The following is a 22,955-nucleotide window of genomic DNA, read 5'->3' on the forward strand; positions in this document are numbered from 1 at the left end:
AGAGGAAGGAAATAGAATACTCAGAGAGAATGAGAATGTTCTGTATTTTTCTATTTTAAAGACTCAGCAAAAGCATGCTCATATACATGACATATACTGCCGAAAACTAGGATCCTAAATTTTAGGATACAAGGACTCATCTCCTACCATACATGATCATTGGAGGCTGCGATTCTTACACCTAGGCTAGAATCGGTTATCTCAGTACAGCTAAGAAAAGACAAAGAACAGCTGTAGGAATTATCCCAAAATAGAATAGAGTAGCTAACAGCTACTTCCTAAAAAAGAAAGTTCTTCATTTCTTCATTCTTCTCAGCAACAATCTGCAGGATTGTCATCTGCAGTTTGTATTAAGCTCAGTAAGTAGCTTAATTCTCAACAGTGATAGCTATGGAATGAGTAATGTTGATTCTTTTGGGCCTGGAAACTACTATGGTGCTGCAACGCCTGTTGGGTCATTGTTGAATGTTCAGAATTTGAATTCAGTCAGCTCAACACCTATATCCAAGACCAACTCTCCCCTTATAAGTAATCAGTCGAATATGCACGGTGCACAACAAAGTGTACATGTGAAGCCTCAACAACTTGATCAATTAGAAAAGATAAGTTTCCAAACTCCGTTATCTTCAAGAGAGAATATCCTCCATTCTCATCAACCTAATCAGTTTCAACAGCAGCAGCAATTATTTCACCAGCAACGTCAACAGAAGCAGCAGAATCCGCAGCCCCAGCAGCTGTTAAATAATGATGCTTTTGGTCAGTCTCAAATGACATCTGATCTCAACAGTGCAAAGCGTGACATGGACCACCATAATGAAGCTACGCACCAACAAGCTACAGAACCGTTTCGATTATCGGAGATGCATAACCAATTCCATCAGCACTCTGTTGAAGATCGTTTGAGGAATGCTCCGCATATCCCATCTGGTCAACATGATATCTCCTCTTCATTGTCTCGAACTTCTCAGCAAATGCAACAAATATTGCAGCCCCACCAATTGGTTGCAGGGTCTCAAAATGATTTCAGATCTCTCTCTGTCGGAGCTCAATCAGAACCAGAACTGCAAGGTCAATGGCATCCTCAATCGCAAGATGGGAGTCACAGACAGGCCAACATGTCCCATGAGCAGCATGTCCATGAAGATTTCCGTCAGAGGATATCTGGGCAAGATGAAGCTTAGTGTAATAATTCATCTTCAGAAGGACCTAATGTTCAAATATGGGGAACAGGGGAGTACATTAAAAAATAAAATTATTTATTTATTTATTTATTTCACATTTTAAAAAATTAAATTAAATTAAATTAAATTTTAAAAAAAAAAGAAAAAAAAAAGAGAGGAGTAAGCAGGGGACTACACGTGCTGAGTTATATTTTTTCTTGGCATAACATGGTTATTGAAGCTTGTGTAAGCACTTTGTGGCCACGTTTGACGAGTTTCTGCATACATCGGTTGGGCCTTCTTTACAATAAGATGCTATATTGGGTTTGAAATACACTTGGGCCTCTATTTAAGATTTTTTTAGAATCAACACTATTCACCAAATGGAATCATAAGCGGGCCCACCCATTAATGTGATCCAATAATATGAACCATTCATTTTAAAGGATTCATTCAATGATAATCCTAATTTGAAAACATTTAGTCATTTAACAATAGCACAAGAAATAAACGCACAAGACGTTTCCACTAAAATAGCGAAATTTTCATTATGATAATCAAATGGTCCAAATGATTCCAGATTTTACTGAATTTTTGAAGCGATTTTTCTTAAATGGTGATATAAAAACTAGACAGTTTAGACCATTGAACCATATTGAGTAGTGTACTAATATTAAAAAGAGAAATACTACATGATCAAGAGCTAATAATATGGACTTGTAGTTGTTGGTGCAGGTTCTGTCCACTTTAGTTTTGTTTTTTCAGCATATTAGGTTTATTGCCCTTTTGGACTTCCTGCTTTGAATGTCGCCTTAGTTGTATTATTAAAAGTTATCTAATGAATCATCAAAAAAAAAAAAGTTATCTAATGAAGTTGTAATTTGATGTTTTTTTAAGAATTACTCAATAAGTCTAGTACCAATATAAGAATTATGAAAATACTTAGGTGGATCTGTTGGATGTATTTCCTTGTCCACCTCATTGTGACTATAGCGTATCTTCACCATACGCATGTCAAATTGAAAACTTTTATTTTCTAAATCACAATTTAAAGATCCTCTCTATGAAAAACTCAATCAAATTTAAGATATTTTAGTCATTTAAATGTATCAACTAAATGAACGGTTCATCATGAGGATCTTAATTATTACCAAAACATTCAATTTTTTGAACACATATAAGTTACTAGAAGATCTCCAATTTAATTATTTTTGTACATAGAATATATGGTGATTTTAAAAAATGATCCGATTATAGTATGTGTATGCTAAAGATTAATTATTCACAACGGGGTGGATAGAGTGGTGCACCTATTGAACATAATCGTCTAGTATATGAGTTCGAGCACCCTTTACTTGCAAGCCAGTTTTGTACAAGCAAGTTGTTCCCACGGTTCTTATCAATTACCTTCATAGCCGGTTACACTAGACAAACAGTGGAATGTTAATCTTAACACTCAGTGGAAAAATAGAATATGACTTTGACCACTATATGAGCTCTTTGGCTCTTTTCCCTTGCAAGTTGCTAGTCAAACCAAGAAAAGTTTCTCTCTCTCTCTCTCTCTCTCTCTCTCTCTCTCACACACACAAATTCATTATGCAACCTCGACAATGGATTAGCGTCACCACGATCTGTGCAGCTCTCATCCAAGCATGTTTAACAGCAAACTCGCTCCCAGAGGCTGATAAAAATACCAGTTTGCCACGTCAACCACAGACCAATTTCCAACAATATGCAGGATATATAACTGTGGATGAAAAGCAACAGAGATCGCTTTTCTACTACTTTGTTGAAGCAGAAACTGATCCTGCTTCAAAGCCTCTTGTTCTTTGGTTTAATGGAGGTGAGCTTACCTAAATTCTTCCACATGCTTTAAAGACTGTTGGTCTTTGGCCAACTTATATGCTTTTTTTGTTTGTTTTTGAGAACTTATATGTGCATTAAGCAATGCTAAAAAGACAGAAATTGAACTTTCTGAGTTTTGAAGGGCCTGGTTGTTCATCTGTGGAATTGGAGGTTTCGGAGAGCATGGACCTTTTAAGCCAAGTGGAGACATTCTGCTCAAGAATGATTTTAGTTGGAACAAAGGTAAGTAATCCCATTAATTCTATTATCACAATTGTGGCACTGCCAATGTTCGTTTCTGCTCCGAATTCACGTTGATACTCTGTCATCTTTACAGAAGCAAATATGCTATATTTGGAGTCACCAGCAGGAGTTGGCTTCTCCTACTCAGCTAACGAATCATTCTATGATTTCGTGAACAACGAAATAACAGGTTGTCACTTTATATGACTTTCTCAGTCCTCATCCAACCAAGAAGAAGCCAAATAGAGAGACTTTCTTCACATATCAAATTAAGAATTTTTTAAACTTCATTGAACACCTCGTGGTCTAGTTCATAGAGATAAAACTATACCATATAAATGATCTTATCTAGCGAAATACTTACTATGTCTGCTCTCTTTAGCATGAGATAATCTCATGTTCCTTCAGCGCTGGTTCGACAAATTCCCAGACTACAAAAACAGGGATTTTTTTTTATCATCGGAGAGAGTTATGGAGGTAACATCATTCACTTATAAACACCATTTTCTGTCGCTGACTAACTAGCACTCAGTCTAAACAACAAGATATGTCACCAGGCCACTATGTTCCACAGCTTGCACTACTCATTGTCCAATCAAAACTGAAGTTCAATCTGAAAGCAATAGCAGTAAGAAAAGGAAAATTGGAAGAGTGAAATGAAAGTTCCTAAAGTGACTTTGGTGTTGATGATTTTGATTAAGATTTGTCATGCTTGAGCTTTTATGCTTGCAGATAGGCAATCCGCTTTTGGACATCAACACTGATCTCAACTCAAAAGCGGAGTACTTGTGGTTGCATGGGTTAATATCCAATGCGACCTTTGAAATTTCCACTTCAGTCTGCAACTATTCTCAAATTTATAGACAGAGCGTAATTCATAATGCTCCGCTTAGCCCTGATTGTACTGCAGTAAATAACCAAGTTCATACAGAAGTCAGTAAATTTATCAACATACGGTACGAATTGCTAAATTCTTTTATTTTTTATTGTTCAATATTTTCATGTCCTTTTATTTTGATTGATGTTATTATCTTTTCATGAGTTCAATTATATTTTTCTCATTGTTAAGAATTGACTTAGCATGCTTTTAAATTAAAAGAGTATATATTAAGCAATTCCATTTTCTGAACAATCATTAATAAAAAATAATATTGAAAAATTAAATTGGTTTTAATTTCTTTATCTTCCGGTTAAAGTTTCTCAATGATGATTTTAATCGAGTTATAATTTGGATTAAAGAGCATGAAACATACTTTGTTTAAAGAATTGAACCTTGACGCCTTAGCATTTCCATTATTGATATTTCATTTTTCGACTCAATTTCCACAACAATCAAATCAAATTACTTTTATATTTTTCTTGTCACTTTTATTGTGGTAACTTTGTGTGCAGATATTTGCCTACTTGTTCCTTGAGGATACGATACTTGGACTTCCAAGATTATTACTACGTGTGACTACTTGCACTTGAGTAGACGCAACAGTCATGAAGCTCCAATAACACAGCCAGAGAGATCACTGCTTCTGTTTAGTTCATTTGTGGGAGGAAATCCATTGCCAGAAGCACTCTCTCACTGAAGGTCTCGTATCGTTCATCATCTGGATATCGATTTATTCACCAGCTTGTCATGTCAAACAAGCTTCATCAGATCAGTATTTATGGAATAAAAGTGAACAAGTTGTAACAAAACCAGTTTATTAAGAATAATAAGAGCAACGAGCGCTTTTTCTCTTTACCAGTTGGAACATGTGAAGGAGGAATTGCAAGCAAACTAAGCACTCTTATAGATAACACCCTACTTGTGCTTCTTTAGCAATATTCTGAACTCCATTCTCCCATTCTCTAGTTTCTCTTCTATCTTCTCTTTCTCCATTTATCTTCTAACTAAAATTTCTCTATCTTCCATAAAACCTGGATAGCTAATAATCGATAGAAAATAAAAATCATAAAAGGCATTGAAGTGTTAATAATATTGAAAGAGATGTTATGGGGTCTATATGCAATTGAGTTTGACCTCATGCTCAACTTCGCAGGCTTAGAAAAAATTCGGTAAGATGAGAATGGAAAATATGTTTTTTTGGTGAGATTAGGTCCAATGAACCTATTCAGATGTGCGGATTTATCACAAAAGTACTCGGTTCAATTAGTAGTAAACTACCAACTTTTAACTTGGCACACTTTGCAAATATAAAATTATGCGCATCCGGCTTAGTTTGTTTTTATCTGTACGCACAATAGCCATGAAATTAGAATGAGCCTGAAAATCATGTGCAATTGTCCAAATAGAAGACTCTTCAAGTCAGCCCAGCCTCTAGCTTTCCAGTTTGAATTTCACATCACCAGCCAACTTTCATATTTGGGAGTCATTGTCTCTCCCACCTATTCTTGTATGTGAACAGAGCAAAAATCATAAAATGTTTGCAAGGATTATCTAAATTAACTACCACACAAAGGAGAAAATCTTACTTACATGGAGGTTTATAATACATGTGAGAGAGAGAGAGAGAGAGAGAGAGAGAGAATTATGTATACAGCTCGTGACATGCAAGTTCTTTTTTCGCTCACAGGTATGGACTTTTGTCTTAAAACTGTAAACAGAAATGCGGTTTTATGAAGATCAAGAGAAACGTCATATAAAGTGTGAGCAAGGACAATGTAAGAGAAACTTTGTATACAACGAGTAGGAAAAACATATTTCATAAGCATGTGGCCATCGGGAAAAAGAAAAACAGATAGTCCAATTTGAGTTGTGAGCAAAGACAATAGAACCGGCCATTGACAGATAGACAGAGGAAACAAGAAAAATGCAGAAAACACCAAGTCAATGCACTTTTATAGCCTCTTTGATTTTGATACCTATAGGCACTGATCTGTGCAAATTTTAAATATACAAAGTCACAACGTCAGAATAGAAAAAGGGACAAGGTAGGTAGATTGTTATTTTCAAATAAAAAAATAGTGAACTTCTCACAACAATGTCACAACATTCTTCGATTGTGATTCATTTATTTGTTTCTTTTGCTGCTTGACTTATTGGTTGGTCGTGAAAACCAATAGACAGCTGCATTCTTAAATTCTATCCACAGTCACTGCCAATAAAAAGTAAAAGAAAATTAGGATAAAGTTAACAGACCCTTTATAAATACCTCTGTTACCATCCCATAGAGAAAACACATTCATATTACTCTCTCTCTCTCTCTCTCATTATGGAACGTCAACAATGGAGTATCCTCCTAACAATATGTGCCACTCTCATCCAAGCATTTTTAATAGCAAACTCCCTCCCAGAAGCTGATAAAATCACCAGTTTGCCAGGTCAGCCACAAGTGAGTTTCCAGCAATATGCAGGATATGTAACTGTGGACGAAAAGCAACAAAGGGCACTCTTCTACTACTTTGTTGAAGCAGAAACTGATGCTGCTTCAAAGCCTCTTGTTCTTTGGCTAAATGGAGGTGAGCTTACCATTCACTTATTTGCATCTTTTAGAAATCTTACTAGATTTTGTGAGCGTGTTTATACATGTAAGCGCGCGCACTTTCATACATGCAAGAAGTTTCGAGTTAGAATTCTAGCATTAAAGAAAACTGTGAACATATATCTTCTGCCCTGCAATTTAATGATTAGAAGCTTTCAAGTTTTAGATTTTATTTTTTTTTTGAAGATTATGCGTACCAAAAAATAGTCAAATTTAAAATAGTTTCACTACTATTTGATTATTGTCATTAGTATTTCGTTCTTGACTGAGAAACTGTAATTGTCTACAAATTTTGAAGTACAAAACGGTTTCCAAGTTGGCCTGTTTTTTGTAACAATCATCTTTGAAGAATGACCTAAAATACTGACGATTACGATCATTAAACTACATTGTGGGGCAGCCATATGGAGGAATGAGAACATCCTCACTTGAAAATTTTCCTACATCTATATTATCCTTACATTTACATACATGTAATCAACTAGTGAAACCAGATAGTAATTGAACTTTATGAGTAATGAAGGGCCTGGCTGTTCATCTGTTGGAGCTGGAGCCTTCATTGAGCATGGACCTTTTAAACCAAGTGGGGACATTCTGCTCAAGAATGATTTTAGTTGGAACAAAGGTAAGTAATCCCATTAAAGTCTATGCTATGCTCAATCAATTAATGAGCTTATACTAATTCTCGTTATGGTTTTTTCCCCTTTTAATCTTTTGCAGAAGCAAATATGCTCTACTTGGAGTCACCTGCAGGAGTTGGCTTCTCCTACTCTTCAAACCAATCATTCTATGATTTTGTGAATGATGCTATAACAGGTTTTCACTTCATATCACTATTTCATCAAACTAAGAAGAGCATCAAAATTAGACTGATTCTTTCTGACTTGTCAGTCTGTTCTCTTCTGTTTAGCAAATGATAATTTCGTGTTCCTTGAGCGCTGGTTTGACAAATTCCCAGAGTTCAAGAACAGGGATTTCTTCATCACAGGAGAGAGCTATGGAGGTAACCATTCCCCTTAATAAACACCGGTTACCAGATAATAAATTTGTTAAGGCATGAATCGTTGGTTCCAACGTCTAAACAACCCTGTTTGCTGTTTGTTCCCAGGCCACTATGTTCCAGAGCTTGCACGTCTGGTTGTCCAATCGAAACTGAATTTCAATCTCAAGGGCATAGCAGTAAGCAAATAAAAGTTGAAAAACTGAGACCAATTGAAGTTTCTTAAGTAATAAAGAGTTTTTTTTTTATGTAATGCAGATAGGCAACCCCCTTCTTGACTTCAACACTGATTTCAACTCAGGGGCAGAGTACTACTGGTCACATGGATTAATATCAGATGCCACCTTTGAAAGTTTCACCTCTGTCTGCAACTATTCACAAATGCTTAGGCAGATAATTAATACCGGTAAACTTAGCCCTGCTTGTGCTGCAGTATATAACCAAGTTCAAACAGAAATCAGTAACTTTATCGATCTGTACGACGTTACTCTTAACGTCTGTTTATCCTCCGATGCTGCTCAATCTCGGAAGCTCACTCAATTGGTAATTGAAGACTTCGCATTTTTCTCCTTTCATTTCCTCTGTTGAAGTCACTCACTCACTCACTCACATCTACAGCAAGAAACAGAGAAGATAGATGTCTGTCTTGAAGATGAAACAAGTAAATACTTAAACCGGCAAGATGTACAGGAGGCACTTCACGCTCGGCTTATTGGAGTCTCGAATTGGACCATTTGCAGCGAGTAATCATCCCACCTAAAATACTCATAATCACAACCTGAAAAAGAAATGTTCCATCTCTAGTCTTTTCTGTTGGTTTATTTGTGCTTTCACCTTGTAGTATTACACTGCCTGCCGCTGTTTTCTAACTTCGATCATTCTCTTTACAACAGTGTCGTCAGGTATAATCGGCAAAGCATGGAAATATTAATGCTTCCTGTTTTGGGTTACCTTTCCCGGTTTGGAATCCGGATTTTTGTTTACAGGTAACCATGTTTTGTATGTCTGCATTATACTCATCGCCGTGCAAAAACTCTTCGTCATCCACGATGCCTTAAAGGCTTTTACAAATTCTAAAAATTATATCTTGAATTTCTACAGTGGAGATCAGGATTCTGTTATTCCACTAACTGGGACACGGACAGCGGTGGATGGATTGGCAGAGGTCTTGGAACTGAATACAACTGTGCCTTACAGAGTCTGGTTTGAAGAAAAACAGGTCTGTGAACCTAACCAGATTTGAAAGGACTCCGCTTCTTGCCTTCCCTTCTTAACCATTGTTCATTTCTTTCTTAACTTCTCAGGTTGCTGGATGGACACAAGTATATGGTGATGTTCTATCGTTTGCCACCATAAGAGGAGCAGGTCATACAGCTCCATATACACAGCCAGAGAGATCACTGCTTCTATTTAGTTCATTTGTGGGAGGAAAGCCACTGCCAGAAGCACTCACTCACTGACCAAATTCATAAATAAAAGGAAGAGCAGAGGTCTTACATCATTCATTACACATAATAACTGAAGCAGATGCATTTGCTAGCTACACACAGATCAGCATTCCGAAAACAAAACCTTACAAAGTGCAAAATTCGAAATAATAATAATAAGTTTGCACTTCTCTTTTTTAGCAATATTGTGGCAATATCCAGTGAAACTACAGTTCGGATAACATTTTTAATTTCTTCCTTGCATTAAAAGGGCTTATGCGATATTCCAACATAAACCACAAACGTCACAGTTGCACTAAAATTACTTGTCCAATAGCAGAAAAGATAAGTGTTACATGTTTCTTTCATCTAATATAAGCACATAACAGATGTAACTCTAGCGCATCAGCAGCAAGGATGACTCCAATACATGCTACTGAACTCCTCAAATCACTATGGTAAATCATGAAAAATTTAACACAGTCACAGGTCATATAGTACATCAGTCGTGCAAGGTTCCCAGTATATCCTCATCTCGATATAAATGGTACCTAAAATGGCAGAAATCAGCTTCATGAGCATGTAATTAGAAAAACCATATGAAAGTCCAAAGAGATAATAATTAAGTAAGGGATAACAGAAGTACATCGCAGCTACTGTCACAAGTTCCTATAACGTATATAACATAGCATACATTCTCAGATGTTCATAGTCAGAAACAGAAATCATAGCACGAAAATGTTTAGACAGCACTTTGAAAGCATTTCAGAGCTTATGGTGCAATACATTTGACTCGAGGTACACCAAATAATCCTTGAGGCAAGACATTCGCTACCAGAACAGACTGGGCCCTTAATTTAACTCTGCATTTGAGACTTGACCTTTGCTACTGTAACCCAACAACAAACTTATGGGGCTTTACCATAACACTGATTAGCTAATAAATAAAAGACAACTATTATAAAAGACATTGAAGTGATTATAATACCTAAAGTGATCTCATGGTCTACATGTCACTTCCATTAGATAAATGCCAACACTTTTAGAATATTATTACTAATTAATCAAGTACCAAGCAAGATCAAGCTTGATTAATGTAGATAAATCAAACCCGACCCAATGCAAGCTCCAACTTGCCTGAAAAGTTCAGCTTGACTTCCATGAGATCAGCCTCAGCTCAAATTACCTAAGATTACTCAAATCATGCTCACATCATTCTCTGAGCTATAAAATTTAACTTGAGCTCATAAAGTAATAATAAAGCCAAAACAAAGCTAACCAAAGCTCTTCTCTGCTTTACAGACCTAAAAACATTCAGTAAGACTAGAGTAGGCATTCACCATGAAATAACAAAAATGCCTTCTTGAGTGAATCGTAATCCTAGTAAACAACTCAATAACATGCTTGAACCTAGAGCCATTTGTGTGTATAACATGCATCTATTTACTGAGAGATAGATGCATGCATATTGATACATATATGCATGTAAGACATATACATATAAACGTACATAACTACATGAACAATCAACCATAAAAAAGATACACTTCAATATTTATGTATACGTTAGATGCATGTACATGCATTAGTATACATGCTTCTGTGTAGTTGATTTGCATAAATGCTAATAATAGAATGAAAAGCATGCCACTCCAACTTCTATTTTTATTTTTTTGAAAAGCCATGGCACCCTAATTATTTAATACCATTTCAAGTCAAAAAATCTAATATCTTGTTATTCTTTCGGGTACAAAGTTCTGCCATTAGGAATATTTTATCTACAAAAAGTTTAAACAGTATTTAACATAAAATAAAAGCCAACATGCTTCATGAGGAGTATGCAACTCCCAGTTTCAGCTTTCCTCATATATAGATAGAATTGTGGTTTGTTTATTTTTATTAAACACTGATGAACCAATGTGCATCATAAGAGGAATAATTCTACCCTAGTTCTAATCCTTATAAGATAAATTATCTACTCAATAACGACATACAAATTAAAATTGCATGCCCTAGTCAGTTTATACTAATAGTCAATCGAGTGACTAAGACCTCATTTAAGAATGTTTGTGCTTATGACTGTCAAAATCAAGTTAAATGTGTATCATGTGTCTCTAAAAGAAGACTATGAAACATAAAATCAATGGTAGATTCCTTAAAACATTAAGTACTGTACAAGAAAACTAGTGGCTGAACTAACAAAAAGCTCAAGTTCGTAGTAGAGGAATAAACATCATTTAAGTGTCCACAACATATACATTTTGCGTGCATCGTACAAACATACACACCCACACATGCACACACACACAAGGCAACCTAATTTGATTTGTTAATGAAAGCTTTCCATGGTCTGCACTGCTATTAATAATATCAAGCATCACAACAAATTTCCAATAAGATCATATGGAGCAAGATCCAAGATGTCAATCGTCGGATGGTTGTGAATTTTTAAAAGATGTTTACAATATTAATCAACTTAAACCAATGAACTGTGTAAAATTTAGACGAACAAGAAAGAAAAGGAGAAGAGAAACGAACATTGTGTAAATTGAATATGGAAATTAAAAAACTAAAAATATGCCACATCTAGAAATACGAGCAATAAGGCCATTTGAGAAATATATACATACTCTTTATCGCCAAGCTTCACTTCATTTCCTCCATAATCCGGTAACAGAACAGTGTCACCTTCCTTGACAGTAACAGGAATAAACTTTCCCTCCTTATCACGAACCCCATGACCAACGGCAACAACTTTTCCAGAGTTCAACTAAAGCATAATAAAATGAAAACCATTCCATTTTCCAGAAACAATACCTTATTTCTATCCAGAATGCTTGTTTTTAATATCCTTGAGGAAAAAATAATATTTCCCCAATCTCTTTTGGACTTTTTTAACTGAGACCGACTGGAGTTTAAGTAACAGCAAAGCCGCATTCAGATTGGCTTTATACCAACAACAACAACAAAAAGGCACAAGTTCGCGTCACTGTGCAACAAAATTCCTATTTAGAGTCCTCACCAAAAAAACAAACAAATCTATGAAAGTGAAAATTTTTTATATAAGGAAAAACCAATCTCTTAATGGTTTTGATTTTGGGTTTTTAGATGTACTGGTTCGACAATGACAATACGCTTGCAATGTTAAATAGTACCCACATACAGGAAAAGCTCAATCTCCCTAAAACGCACAGCCAGAGCTACTGAATCAATCAAACGCCAATTAACCAATTCATTTCCAAAGTGAACTCAAATCCTAGAAACCACAGAGTACCCAAGTTTTCATTTTATATTATTACCCAAGTTTCCCAGGAAACAACCACAACAATGAGAAAGTAGGGAGTGGATAAATTGGCAAGTATACCTTGGTGGACTTCTCAGGGAGTAGGATTCCAGCATTGGTTTTGGATGGAGGGACGATTTTCTCAACAAGAACACGATTCAACAATGGAACCAAACGCTTCGCCATCAGAAAAAGCTTCGCCTGAACTGCTAAAGTCCTTCAATCGAATCTTCACCCCTTTGCTTCTGGGCTTGTGTGGGGTTTAGGCTGCTGGGCCTGGGTTTATCGTTTCTCCATGAAATTTACATCAATGCCCCCTCTTTGAAAAGTACCAACTATTTGTCTCCCATTAGTAGGAGGAGACCTCATGTTCACCTCACATGAATAGAGAAAACGATATATATTTGTGATGAGTTAGATATCTTGTTGTATTACGGCTTTTTTTTCTTTCTTTTATGCAAGTGACATTGGGAGGAGGAAATTAAAACTCAGACTTCGGATGCACGATGAAATTGTTTCTTTTATGCAAGCGATATTGGGGATATGCTGGCTCATTATAAAAGTATCTTATAAATATATCATAGTTTCTATAAATAAATAAAAATTATTAATAATAAACTGAATTTTGAACAGGCTAATTAATGTTTTGCCCCAAGTACTTTTATTAAAATCTTAATTTATTTCATGTATTTTCAATGTCTTATTTTACCGTAACGTGCGCATTTGGTTCAAGGTTTAGTAGTTTGGGAATGGGTTTCAAATTATATTCCCATGTTTGGTAAGGGTACTCTTGGGAATGCAATTATGGACTCATGGGTATGGACTTCCCATGTAAGGAGGGAAGTTCATAACTTTGGCTCACCTTGGAAAAAAAATTTTCCTCCCACTTGGGAAAGCATTTAATGCAATATTTTTGGACAAACTTACCCATTTTATTAATTAAAAATGCCACTTTTGACCCTTAAAAAACTCTTCATATTAATAACTTTTAATAATTAAAGAAAAATCAAAAGTATATTGTTGGAAAACCGATCAACTTTTCATTCCTAATATTGCACAAACCAAACATAGGAATGAGAGAAAACGACATTTTCTAGTCCTTATTTCAGAGCGTTCCCAAACATGGGAATCTCAAGGGATTAAAAGAAATTTATTCCCAAGAAGTTCAATAACCAAACGAATATTTTGCCACACGCACGTTGCGATCTCAAGAATGGTGTCGCAGATGAGCATCTGGACTATACCAACCTTGAGCTAACATAGGTTCTTCTTGGCATTGGTGATTGCAATGATGATGTAGATTATTTAATCATCGTGTCTTGGGTGTTTGTGTGAAATTTTTTTAACAAAGGACTATAAGAGATTGCAAATGGGATTAGAGTTTTGGTTTGTTTTAGGAGGTGGGGCTTATGTAATTAAATCAACAGAATAATAGAAAAAGCTGAGGATGCAAGTGTAAGTACAGGTAGGAATTGAAGGAAACATTAAAATCCTACTTATATTTATCACAAAGATATCATATTTATTTCCTTTCATCTAACCTTATTGGTATGCGATCCATTAGGTTCTAATCGGCAAGGTAGTGGGCGATCCAAAACTCTGTTGATCAATTGTAAATTAAAACTCCCTTTTATTCTCCCTTTATGAGAACTAGATTTTGTTCTCAGGATTTCCACAAACCGTGAGTGACGTCTAGCAACATAGTTCCCCAAGCCAATATAGAGTGGAGTTGTGAACCTATTCAATTGAAATTATCATGCAATATGGTTCTTCTCTTAATCAATACTCTTTATCATACTAATTGGGGCATGGAATTCATGTCAAGCCCTTAATGTGATCTAGAGTCTCATGTGATTCATTAGAGCATGATCAAAATCTCTATTATTGATCTAGCTCGTTGCATTGGTCAAAGAATTTTGAGTCACATATTCTAAGCATTCTCTTCCTTTACTGAAAGTAGAGATTCCTTGTTGTACACTCCATGTCTCCATGAATTGATAATCCTATTTATATCTTTGGGTTATGCACAGAGGAGCACAACGCTTCAACATGGCTAAGGGCCTACGAAGCTTCCATGAGACAACTTGTGGTGCCTCAGGTAAAGGACTAATTTGCACTATTCCAACTTGAGAGATCCTAATTGACATGTAAGTAAAACTTCCATTCACATTCTCTCTGTTGATCGTGTTCAGTGAATTCATTCTCTATTAAACACTCATACACTTATATTAGTTTCTCCACATGAATGACTCGAGACCAATCATCCTCTTGATTGAACAGATACACATGTGCATGATGTCGTTGCGGATTATCAATGCCCAGTTGATTATCATATGACCAAGAACTATTTATGATGTAGACATGGTACAAAAAGGTGTCCTGAACTTAACTTCTTTAAGTCACTTTCTACATCTCACGATCCATGGACTTGTTAATTAAGTAAATGACTAAGATTATTATCCAAAACAACATAATGCCCTTAATTAATTAGGTGAAATACCCTTAGAGTTTACATCTCATGATTGGCTCTAGGGCATACTTGTAACATGAATGGGTTGTGCCAGGTTCGTGTTGTATTTCCAATCGGAATACTAAAATGAATAAGGAATTTCCAACTCGAACACGACCTGTTTATTACACGAGTAACACGACACGACTCAGGTAACCCATTTTATTTTAAACAAAAAGCAATAATAATTATTAATGAAACAAAACAAGTACAAAGCAGCCATAGTGCCGACTATGAGTACAATGTCTCCAGTGACCAAACACAACAACATGTTGATTTGATCTGGAGAGAATTACCCCTAAACGAAAAAGACTTAAATCCTTAATTTAGCAGCCTGAAGCACATGTACTCAGACTTATAATAAAGATCAACTGCACAACGGCAGAAACAGTAAATCTGTATCGAAAGCTGAAAACTAAAATACAAAACACAACAAACTCCTAAAGAGTTCCTGAAAATTATTAGACTAAGACATACAAAGAAACATGATCATCGCTCACACATCCTCTCCACCAACCGAAGAGACTCATAACGCCATACCAATTAAACCCTTAATGCTGCACTGGCTAAACCCAACCCACACAATTTGATAAGTTCAATTTTTGTAACTCCAAATGTGAACTAGAGCCAAATCCTTGTGTATGTGGGCCAAAATGACAACTATATCATGGAGACAATGGTGTTTCGAGGTGGTTGTTTTAACAGCACAAAATAAACCAGCATAGCAACCGATGCTAAACCCACCGATGTTGATGCCACCGCCTCTGTCGAGATAGAGAGCACCACCGACAACCACCCAAGACCTTTCACTAAACAAAACCAACTAACAAATCCTATATCCAAACAGATCTAGGTATAAAAACCCAAAATCCATGTAGATCTAGGCGTATAAAGGGGAAGGTGGAGGAGAAGGAGGGAAAATAGATGAAGGGGAAAAGGGAAGAGGAGAAGGAGGAGGAGGGGAGAAGGGGCAGTGCCCACCTCCCTCCTAGTTGAAAGAGGGCTTGGGGGTATCAAAGAGAGCTTTTTTGGGTCTCGGCTGTAACCTATTTATTAAATGAGTTGGTTGAATTATTATTTAGGTTAACCTATTAACTCCTTGAACCTATTAGCATATTTACAACCTTTTAGCATATTTTTGAGAACTTCTGAGATTGCATTCATAATTCAGCCAAAAAAGGGCATTAAAATAACAGAACAATCTAACATCAAAATTAAGACAATTTGGTGCTCGCCACTAACGATCATGTATGATCGAAGAAACTTTGGAATAGGCATCCCAACTAAGATTGCAAACTCAGAATAATAAAAAAAAGATCAAGTTTGAAAAACCAAGCCATACCAATACAAATAAAATTCTCACAAAGGAAAGGTGAAAAGCTCTCACAAAGGAGAGGTGAAAAGTTCTCACAAAAAGAGAGGTGACAACTATATACAGAGAACCCAAAGAGTCTCTATGACTTATTCTAAACATAAAGAAAATACAAAAATGATGATGGTGGAGATCTAACGCCAAAATGCAGGAGAAGATCTGACATAGAAGAGTAGGTGGAGATCCGACGCCGAAACTCAGCTGCTTGTGATGTTTGGAGGAAAATCATAACAAAACGAAGACAACTAGGGGAAACCTTCTGTCTCTAGAAATGGGGGAAGAGGAAAAGGGAGCAAGAAAAGATGGGAGTGTTCTTCCTCTTCCTCTTAAAGTGAAAACAGCTATAGGATTGTTTGTTGGGAGAGAGGGGGCTAGGGTTAGCAATATTCCTCATATGTACTAAAAAACATATGATAATGTGGAAAACATTATACAAAGATAAATTTAATGTTAAAAATATAATTTTAAACTAATAAAACTAGAGAAATTCTCTATGAGAACGTCTGGAAGTTATTATCGTGCGGACATCATGTATTACCCCTCCCTACTTTCCTCTCTATTTACAATGGCAACTGCACGATAATAAAGTGTAGACATCCGAATAAGAGAATTTCCATAGTTTTCTTACTATAGCGTATCTGGCGTTATTATACTTGCGTGGTTTGGCCCATTATCTTTTTATGGAACCCATAAATTGAATAGAAATATGAAATAATTGCTAAGCTCTGGCCTTGAATTCGAGACCTTGAGGGAAGGTGAAAAAAAGTTATAGGGCTATATTATCCCTAGCCAAAAGGCACATCAAAATCGAACTAAACATGACTAGAAATTCGATTATACAAAGGATTAGATACACCGAGGTTGTCAAATTGTCATTAGTTCTTCTCCGATTCTGAGCTTGACATGCACTTTGCAACATTGGATAATGCACAAGTGATGGAGGAGATATCAAAGCAGGGACTTGATAGGGCTGCTCATCATGATTAGTATCTCTTCCCGGACCAAACTTTGATTTTGTTTATTAGCACACGCCATATATCTTTCCATAGAATCAATCTTCTTGGTTGCAACTTGTATCTTAGATTCGAGTGAAGCAATGAGCTAATCAATTCATCCTACAAAAAATCATCGATTCGATGGTCCTTCCTCAAAAATCTTTTTCCCTAAATTTTGAAACTTTGTCGGGTATTCCTCCTCAAAAATCTTCTTCCCTAAATTTTAAAACTTTTCGTCATCGTCATCCACGTGATCTTTCTTGTCCTCTATAAATCAGACATATCAAAGTTTCTCTTCAAACCGGGCGCAGACATATCCTTAGAATCCTTGTACTTGTTGAGAATGCGTTTGAATTGAGTTGGATCTCGTGGCCATGTCTCCGGTTGAACTGCCCTCCTCTTCTTTTGATCGGCTTTCCTAGACGATCAAGCAAACATCAATATCACAAAGCTTTGAAAGCTCATCGGCCTTTCTCTTCTTTCGCTTCTGAAAGGTCATCTTCTGAGTGCCCTCATTAGGTATGAGTTCTAAGCTTCTTCTTCTAGGGGCCACCATATTATCTTCTATAATTCCACAAAACATAGAAAGCAAGCAACACCCCAATCTAATACCAAGTTGAGGTTCGCTACCCACCCATTGAGGATGGGCGGCCCTACTAACCCGAGAGTAGGGGCATGCTTTGTGAGACTTCACCAAGGTGAACAGTGCAAGATCACCACACCTCACCTAACAAGGCTTGCTCAAACAACCAATCACTTTAATGTCCTGCTTAGTTACAAGCCCACGCTACTAGGTTTGGCAATTATGAGATGTAATGTAAATTCTTATAAGCATTTGTATTATTGCGTATTTTATCAATGTGGGACTTTACAATAAGCCTATGTCATCATTAGGACACCCCAGTAGTGATTTCAAAATGCTCGTTAGCATATATCTATCTACTACCTATACAATACTGAAATTACAAATTATCCTGCGCGTTACTCCACCTGACTTGGGATGAATGAGTAGCCATGAAGGGATTTAAGTACAGAAAGTGATTATACCTGACTTGGGATGAATTGATTCATTAACAAGTCAACGGCGAAAGTGATTATATCCGAACTAATAACTTAATTAAATTATTATCGATTCATATAATATTATATGATTCATTTATTCATCCATATTACTTATACAGTAAAACACAAAAGAGTAGCTACCAAATTAGTGCCGGCGCAGCTTTCTTAATACATATATGCTTTCCATATATACCATAACTATATTTTCTTTAAACCTACACCACCTCTCTCTATATATAATATCATATACAAACATCCCTTATACTTATATCAACCTCATTACTTACTGCATGCATGTATCATCAAGAGTATAAGTACCCTACAATGTTCAAGTTCTCTCCATCAACCTCTCAGTTCCCAACTTCGTTCGTTACCATCTACGTCATTGGTTTAATTTAATCTCTCTCTCTCTCTCTCTCTCTCTGTCTCTCTCTCTCTCTCTCTCTCTCTCAAACAGAAAGGAAAAATAGAAAAGGAGAAAGTGGCTGAGGTTACAAGAAGTTGTTTTAGCAGAGTAGCACTACTCATCCTATATATCCTACATCAATCATGTGTTGCTGAGAGTACATTAATTTTCAATGTCCTAAGTTTTGGAGCCAAGCCTAACGGTGTATTAGATTCTACACAAGCTTTTCTGGATGTATGGACTGCAGCATGTGCCTCCTCTGATTCCACTACTATACGTGTACCAAAAGGGAGGTATTTGCTTCGCAATGCTATGGTTTTCAAAGGTGATAACTGCAAAAGCACAGATATTACTTTTCGAATTGATGGAACATTGATAGCTTCGTCTGATTACCGAGTCCTTGGCCAAGCTAACAACTGGCTAAGCTTCGAAGGAGTTACCTGGGTGTCCATTAACGGAGGTGCCCTTGACGCTAAAGGTACCTCCTTGTGGGCATGCAAGTTAGCTGGAAGCACTGATTGCCCCAACGGAGGAGCCACGGTTAGTAATTTATGCTTTCTTGTCGATCAAGTGAAATCTTGTTTAAATTTGTTGTCTACCTTACCCTACCAGTCTCTTCATGTTCTATTGTTTCCTAAATTCTGATATTTTTGTTCCCACTGATACGCAGAGTCTGAGTTTTACAAACTCCAAAAACATTAACATCAATGGACTAATGTCATTGAACAGCCAGATGTTCCACATTGTGATAACGTACGGCTGCCAAGATGTTCGCATCCAAGGGGTCAAAGTCAATGCAGCTGGAAATAGCCCAAACACTGATGGCATCCATGTCCAATTGTCAAGAAATGTTGCAATCTTCAACACCTCTATCAAAACTGGAGATGATTGTGTCTTGATTGGCCCCGGAACAAAGGACTTGTGGATCGAGCAAATAACTTGTGGTCCTGGCCATGGCATTAGGTCAGATTTTATAGCTCTTGGAATATTGCATTGCTTCCATACGAAAACCTCGTAACAGTTAATATTATAGTTAGCTCATACATACATGGGTGTGGTGATTGCAGCATAGGGAGTTTAGCCAAAGACTTGGAAGAGGAAGGGGTCCAAAATGTGACAGTTAAAAATGCAATTTTCAAGGGTACTCAAAATGGTTTGAGGATTAAGTCTTGGGCAAGGCTGAGCAACGGATTTGTTCAAGGTGTTCAATTCCTTGATGTCGTAATGTTAAATGTCCAAAATCCTATCGTAATTGACCAAAACTATTGCCCACACAACATCAACTGCCCTGCTCAGGTAATGAAAACTATAATCTCAATGTACTTAGTAATTGGGCATGTACTCATTCATAAACGTATGTCTTGACTAAATGTCTAATGCACATTTCATCTTGTTTCAATAATGTAGGTATCAGGTGTAAGAGTCAGTGATGTCGTGTACCGGAACATTCAAGGAACATCAGCTACATCCATTGCAATAAAATTTGATTGTAGCGCAACAAATCCATGTAGTGGGATAAGACTCGAAAATGTGAGTTTGACCTGCAGGAATCACGAGGTTCAGTCACATTGTGCCAATGCAAGTGGAAAGATTGTTGGCACTGTTCAACCAAACAGTTGTTTGTAATACTGAAGATGAGATTAGGCATGAAATACATGTGCATAGTCTACACACATAATGCTAGCGAGTCTCTACATAAATATCATTCTTTTTATACATTAGTAAGTTAATAATAACTCAATTACACTTTTCTGAAATGAATTCACTTCATTTTTCCCCCTGGCTTTTTAATAGGGAAGGATTAATCTGTTGTTTTCCATCTATCTTTGGTTTACTTCTTACCAACCCCTGCACTCAGACTTGACAACCTCCAGCAGCAACGTGCAATACAATTATATTACCTGAAGTGAAAGCTCTCTTGTGGGAGTAATAATAAGTGCCTATAAAAGTCCTTTTGGAGCAAACTTTTTCTTCTTTTTTTCCCCTTTTCTTGAAGCATCTTCATAGTGTTTTCTCCTTCCCAGCCCCTGTTTCCACAGCACCAACAACGTCCTGTCATATGAAACAATTATAATGACCATCAAACCGAATATAATCATAACCTGTCCAAAACCATACACAACAACCTTAACCAACCTTCCCTTGATGAGCAGCAGCAGGAAAACAAGCTTTATGGATTGGCGTCGGTTCTGAGTCCCCACCTGTATATTATCTTCCCAATCATCAGATGATGAGCCTCAACTCATTCCACCAAACTAAGTTAACGTTGAAAAAACGTTCTCTAATATCCACACAATCATTAATACAGTTAATAAATAAATATACATGAAGTGATTACCACCGATGTGTTTCGTTATTTAATCATACCAACTCAGAGAATAATCTTAGCTTCATCATTCTGAGGTCCATATATTTTTATGGACCTCAGAATTGGATTGAATAGAAATATGAAATAATTGCTATGCTCTGGCCTTAAATATGAGACCTTGACGAAGGTGAACAAAAATTATAGGGCTATATTATCCCTAGCCAAAAGGTACATCAAAATTGAAATAAACAATACTAGAAATTCGATTGCGAAGGATCAAAATCGAACTGAGGTTGTCAAGTTGTCATTAGCTCTTCTCCTATTCTGATCTCGAAACCCATGCACTTGGCAACATTGGATAATGCACAAGTGATGGAGGAGACATCAAAGCAGGGACTTGATAGGCCGGTTGCTCATCATGATTAGTCTCTTCCCGGACCAAACTTTGATTTTGTGTCTTAGCAAACCCCATATATCTTTCCATAGAATCAATCTTCTTGGTTGCAACTTGTATCTTAGATTCGAGTGAAGCAATGAGCTTAGTCAATTCGTCCTGCGAAAAATCATCTATTCGATCATTCCATGTCGGGTACTCCTCCTCAGAAATCTTCTTCCCTAAATTTTGAAACTTTGTCGGGTTCTTCCCTAAATTTTGAAACTTTTCATCATCGTTATCCATGTGATCTTTCTTGTCCTCATAAAAATCGGACATATCAAAGTTTCTCTTCAAACCGGGGGCAGGCATATCCTTAGAATCCTTGTACTTGTTGAGAATGCGTTTGAATTGAGTTGGATCTCGCGGCCACGTCTCCGGTTGAACTGCCCTCCCCTTCTTTTGATCGGCTTCATAGACGATCAAGCAAACATCAATATCACAAAGCTTCGAAAGCTCGTCGGCCTTTTTATATATACTCTTCTTTCGCTTCCGAAAGGTCATCTTCCGAGTGCCCTCATTAGGTATGAGTTCTAAGCTTCTTCTTTGAGGGGCCACCATATCTTCTATAATTCCACAAAACATAGAGACAAAAAATTTGATGTTTAGATTAGAAGAACCCAAGAAAATAATATATATATATATATATATATATATAGCAGAGATCTAGTTGGTTCTAGAGACTGAGAACAACTAGAAGCTTTGTTCCAAAACTTTGGTTTGAAAAAACAGAAAAAAAGAAAAGAAAAAGAAAACTAGGGCAAAAAAACATAACTTGGATTGTTCAAGTTGAAGAAAGTACCTGTGACTTGGGTTTTTCGGAGATCCTAATATGAGAGTGAAGGTCGGGGTTGTGATTGAGTTTTATAGAGAAGGAAGGAGGAGGCGGTTAAGGAAACTCAATTCAAATGGGAATTTTTCTTGTTTTTTATTTAATATTTAATAATTATTGAAAGGTAGTTTCCATATTTCATGAGGAAACCCCAAAATATAATTCTTGATTAACACGTCGTCTATATTCTACAGTTTCCTATTTCTATTCCACCACGTCTGCTTTCATTCCTAGGATTTAGCCCTTCTCTCTTGCGGACACTTAATTGCTGAAAGATAGCACAAGTTTCTCTGTCTCTCTGTCTCTCTCTCTCTGTGGGTTTGCTAGCTTTTTTTGGGTTGGATTAATCTATTTTTGGTTGGTTGGGTTTCATTAATATTTTTTTGGTTTTTGTACCAAAAATTAAAAGTACTTTTTTGGTTTGGCTAGGTTGATGAATTAAAACAGAAACAAGAACGCCGCTTGTTTAACTGTATTATTTCCACTTAACTAGTTTTCCCCTTGTGTTAGAAATTTGTATTTCGTGTTTGCAGTCCCAAGTGACGACTCTTGTTTCTGGCGTTTTTTTCCCTGCTACTGTGAAGTTGAGAGAGGCTGTTTGCAC

At 36.5% G+C, this 22,955-nt stretch overlaps 4 protein-coding genes and 2 pseudogenes across 6 annotated transcripts; 4 read left to right on the forward strand and 2 right to left on the reverse strand.

Annotated features, from left to right (window-relative positions):
- The window catches only part of LOC18771071, a 61,832-nt pseudogene extending 60,353 nt beyond the window's left edge, over positions 1 to 1,479 (forward strand).
- LOC18770623 lies at positions 2,705 to 4,982 on the forward strand (annotated as a pseudogene). The gene is made up of 7 exons (XR_002272592.1): positions 2,705 to 3,003; positions 3,148 to 3,248; positions 3,343 to 3,438; positions 3,631 to 3,725; positions 3,806 to 3,876; positions 3,981 to 4,204; positions 4,641 to 4,982. The product of XR_002272592.1 is annotated as a serine carboxypeptidase-like 45 (transcript).
- LOC18770890 (serine carboxypeptidase-like 45) lies at positions 6,455 to 9,223 on the forward strand. The gene is made up of 10 exons (XM_007203464.2): positions 6,455 to 6,701; positions 7,248 to 7,349; positions 7,445 to 7,540; positions 7,635 to 7,727; positions 7,833 to 7,903; positions 7,983 to 8,267; positions 8,343 to 8,467; positions 8,618 to 8,710; positions 8,826 to 8,943; positions 9,029 to 9,223. The coding sequence occupies exons 1-10, from the start codon at positions 6,455 to 6,457 to the stop codon at positions 9,182 to 9,184; spliced, it is 1,386 nt and encodes a 461-aa protein (XP_007203526.1). The 3' UTR covers positions 9,185 to 9,223.
- LOC109950483 (10 kDa chaperonin, mitochondrial-like) lies at positions 9,374 to 12,706 on the reverse strand. The gene is made up of 3 exons (XM_020569455.1): positions 12,516 to 12,706; positions 11,782 to 11,921; positions 9,374 to 9,702 (listed from the first exon to the last, which is right to left on the reverse strand). The coding sequence occupies exons 1-3, from the start codon at positions 12,618 to 12,620 to the stop codon at positions 9,654 to 9,656; spliced, it is 294 nt and encodes a 97-aa protein (XP_020425044.1). The 5' UTR covers positions 12,621 to 12,706; the 3' UTR covers positions 9,374 to 9,653.
- On the forward strand, positions 16,587 to 20,404 carry LOC18771801 (polygalacturonase-like). The gene is made up of 5 exons (XM_020568890.1): positions 16,587 to 16,666; positions 18,874 to 19,318; positions 19,449 to 19,741; positions 19,846 to 20,074; positions 20,186 to 20,404. The coding sequence occupies exons 1-5, from the start codon at positions 16,587 to 16,589 to the stop codon at positions 20,402 to 20,404; spliced, it is 1,266 nt and encodes a 421-aa protein (XP_020424479.1).
- Positions 20,892 to 22,587, reverse strand: LOC18769964 (agamous-like MADS-box protein AGL82). Of its 2 annotated transcripts, none has more exons than XM_020567883.1 (2): positions 22,322 to 22,587; positions 20,892 to 22,085 (listed from the first exon to the last, which is right to left on the reverse strand). In XM_020567883.1, exon 2 carries the CDS (start codon positions 22,078 to 22,080, stop codon positions 21,406 to 21,408), a length of 675 nt encoding a protein of 224 aa, XP_020423472.1. In that variant the 5' UTR covers positions 22,081 to 22,085; positions 22,322 to 22,587; the 3' UTR covers positions 20,892 to 21,405. The 2 variants fall into 2 exon arrangements, with proteins under 2 accessions (XP_020423472.1, XP_020423473.1); XM_020567884.1 differs by having other exon boundaries at positions 20,892 to 22,082; positions 22,322 to 22,333.

This window comes from Prunus persica, chromosome G7, assembly GCF_000346465.2.
Source record: "Prunus persica cultivar Lovell chromosome G7, Prunus_persica_NCBIv2, whole genome shotgun sequence".
Taxonomy (NCBI): domain Eukaryota; kingdom Viridiplantae; phylum Streptophyta; class Magnoliopsida; order Rosales; family Rosaceae; genus Prunus; species Prunus persica.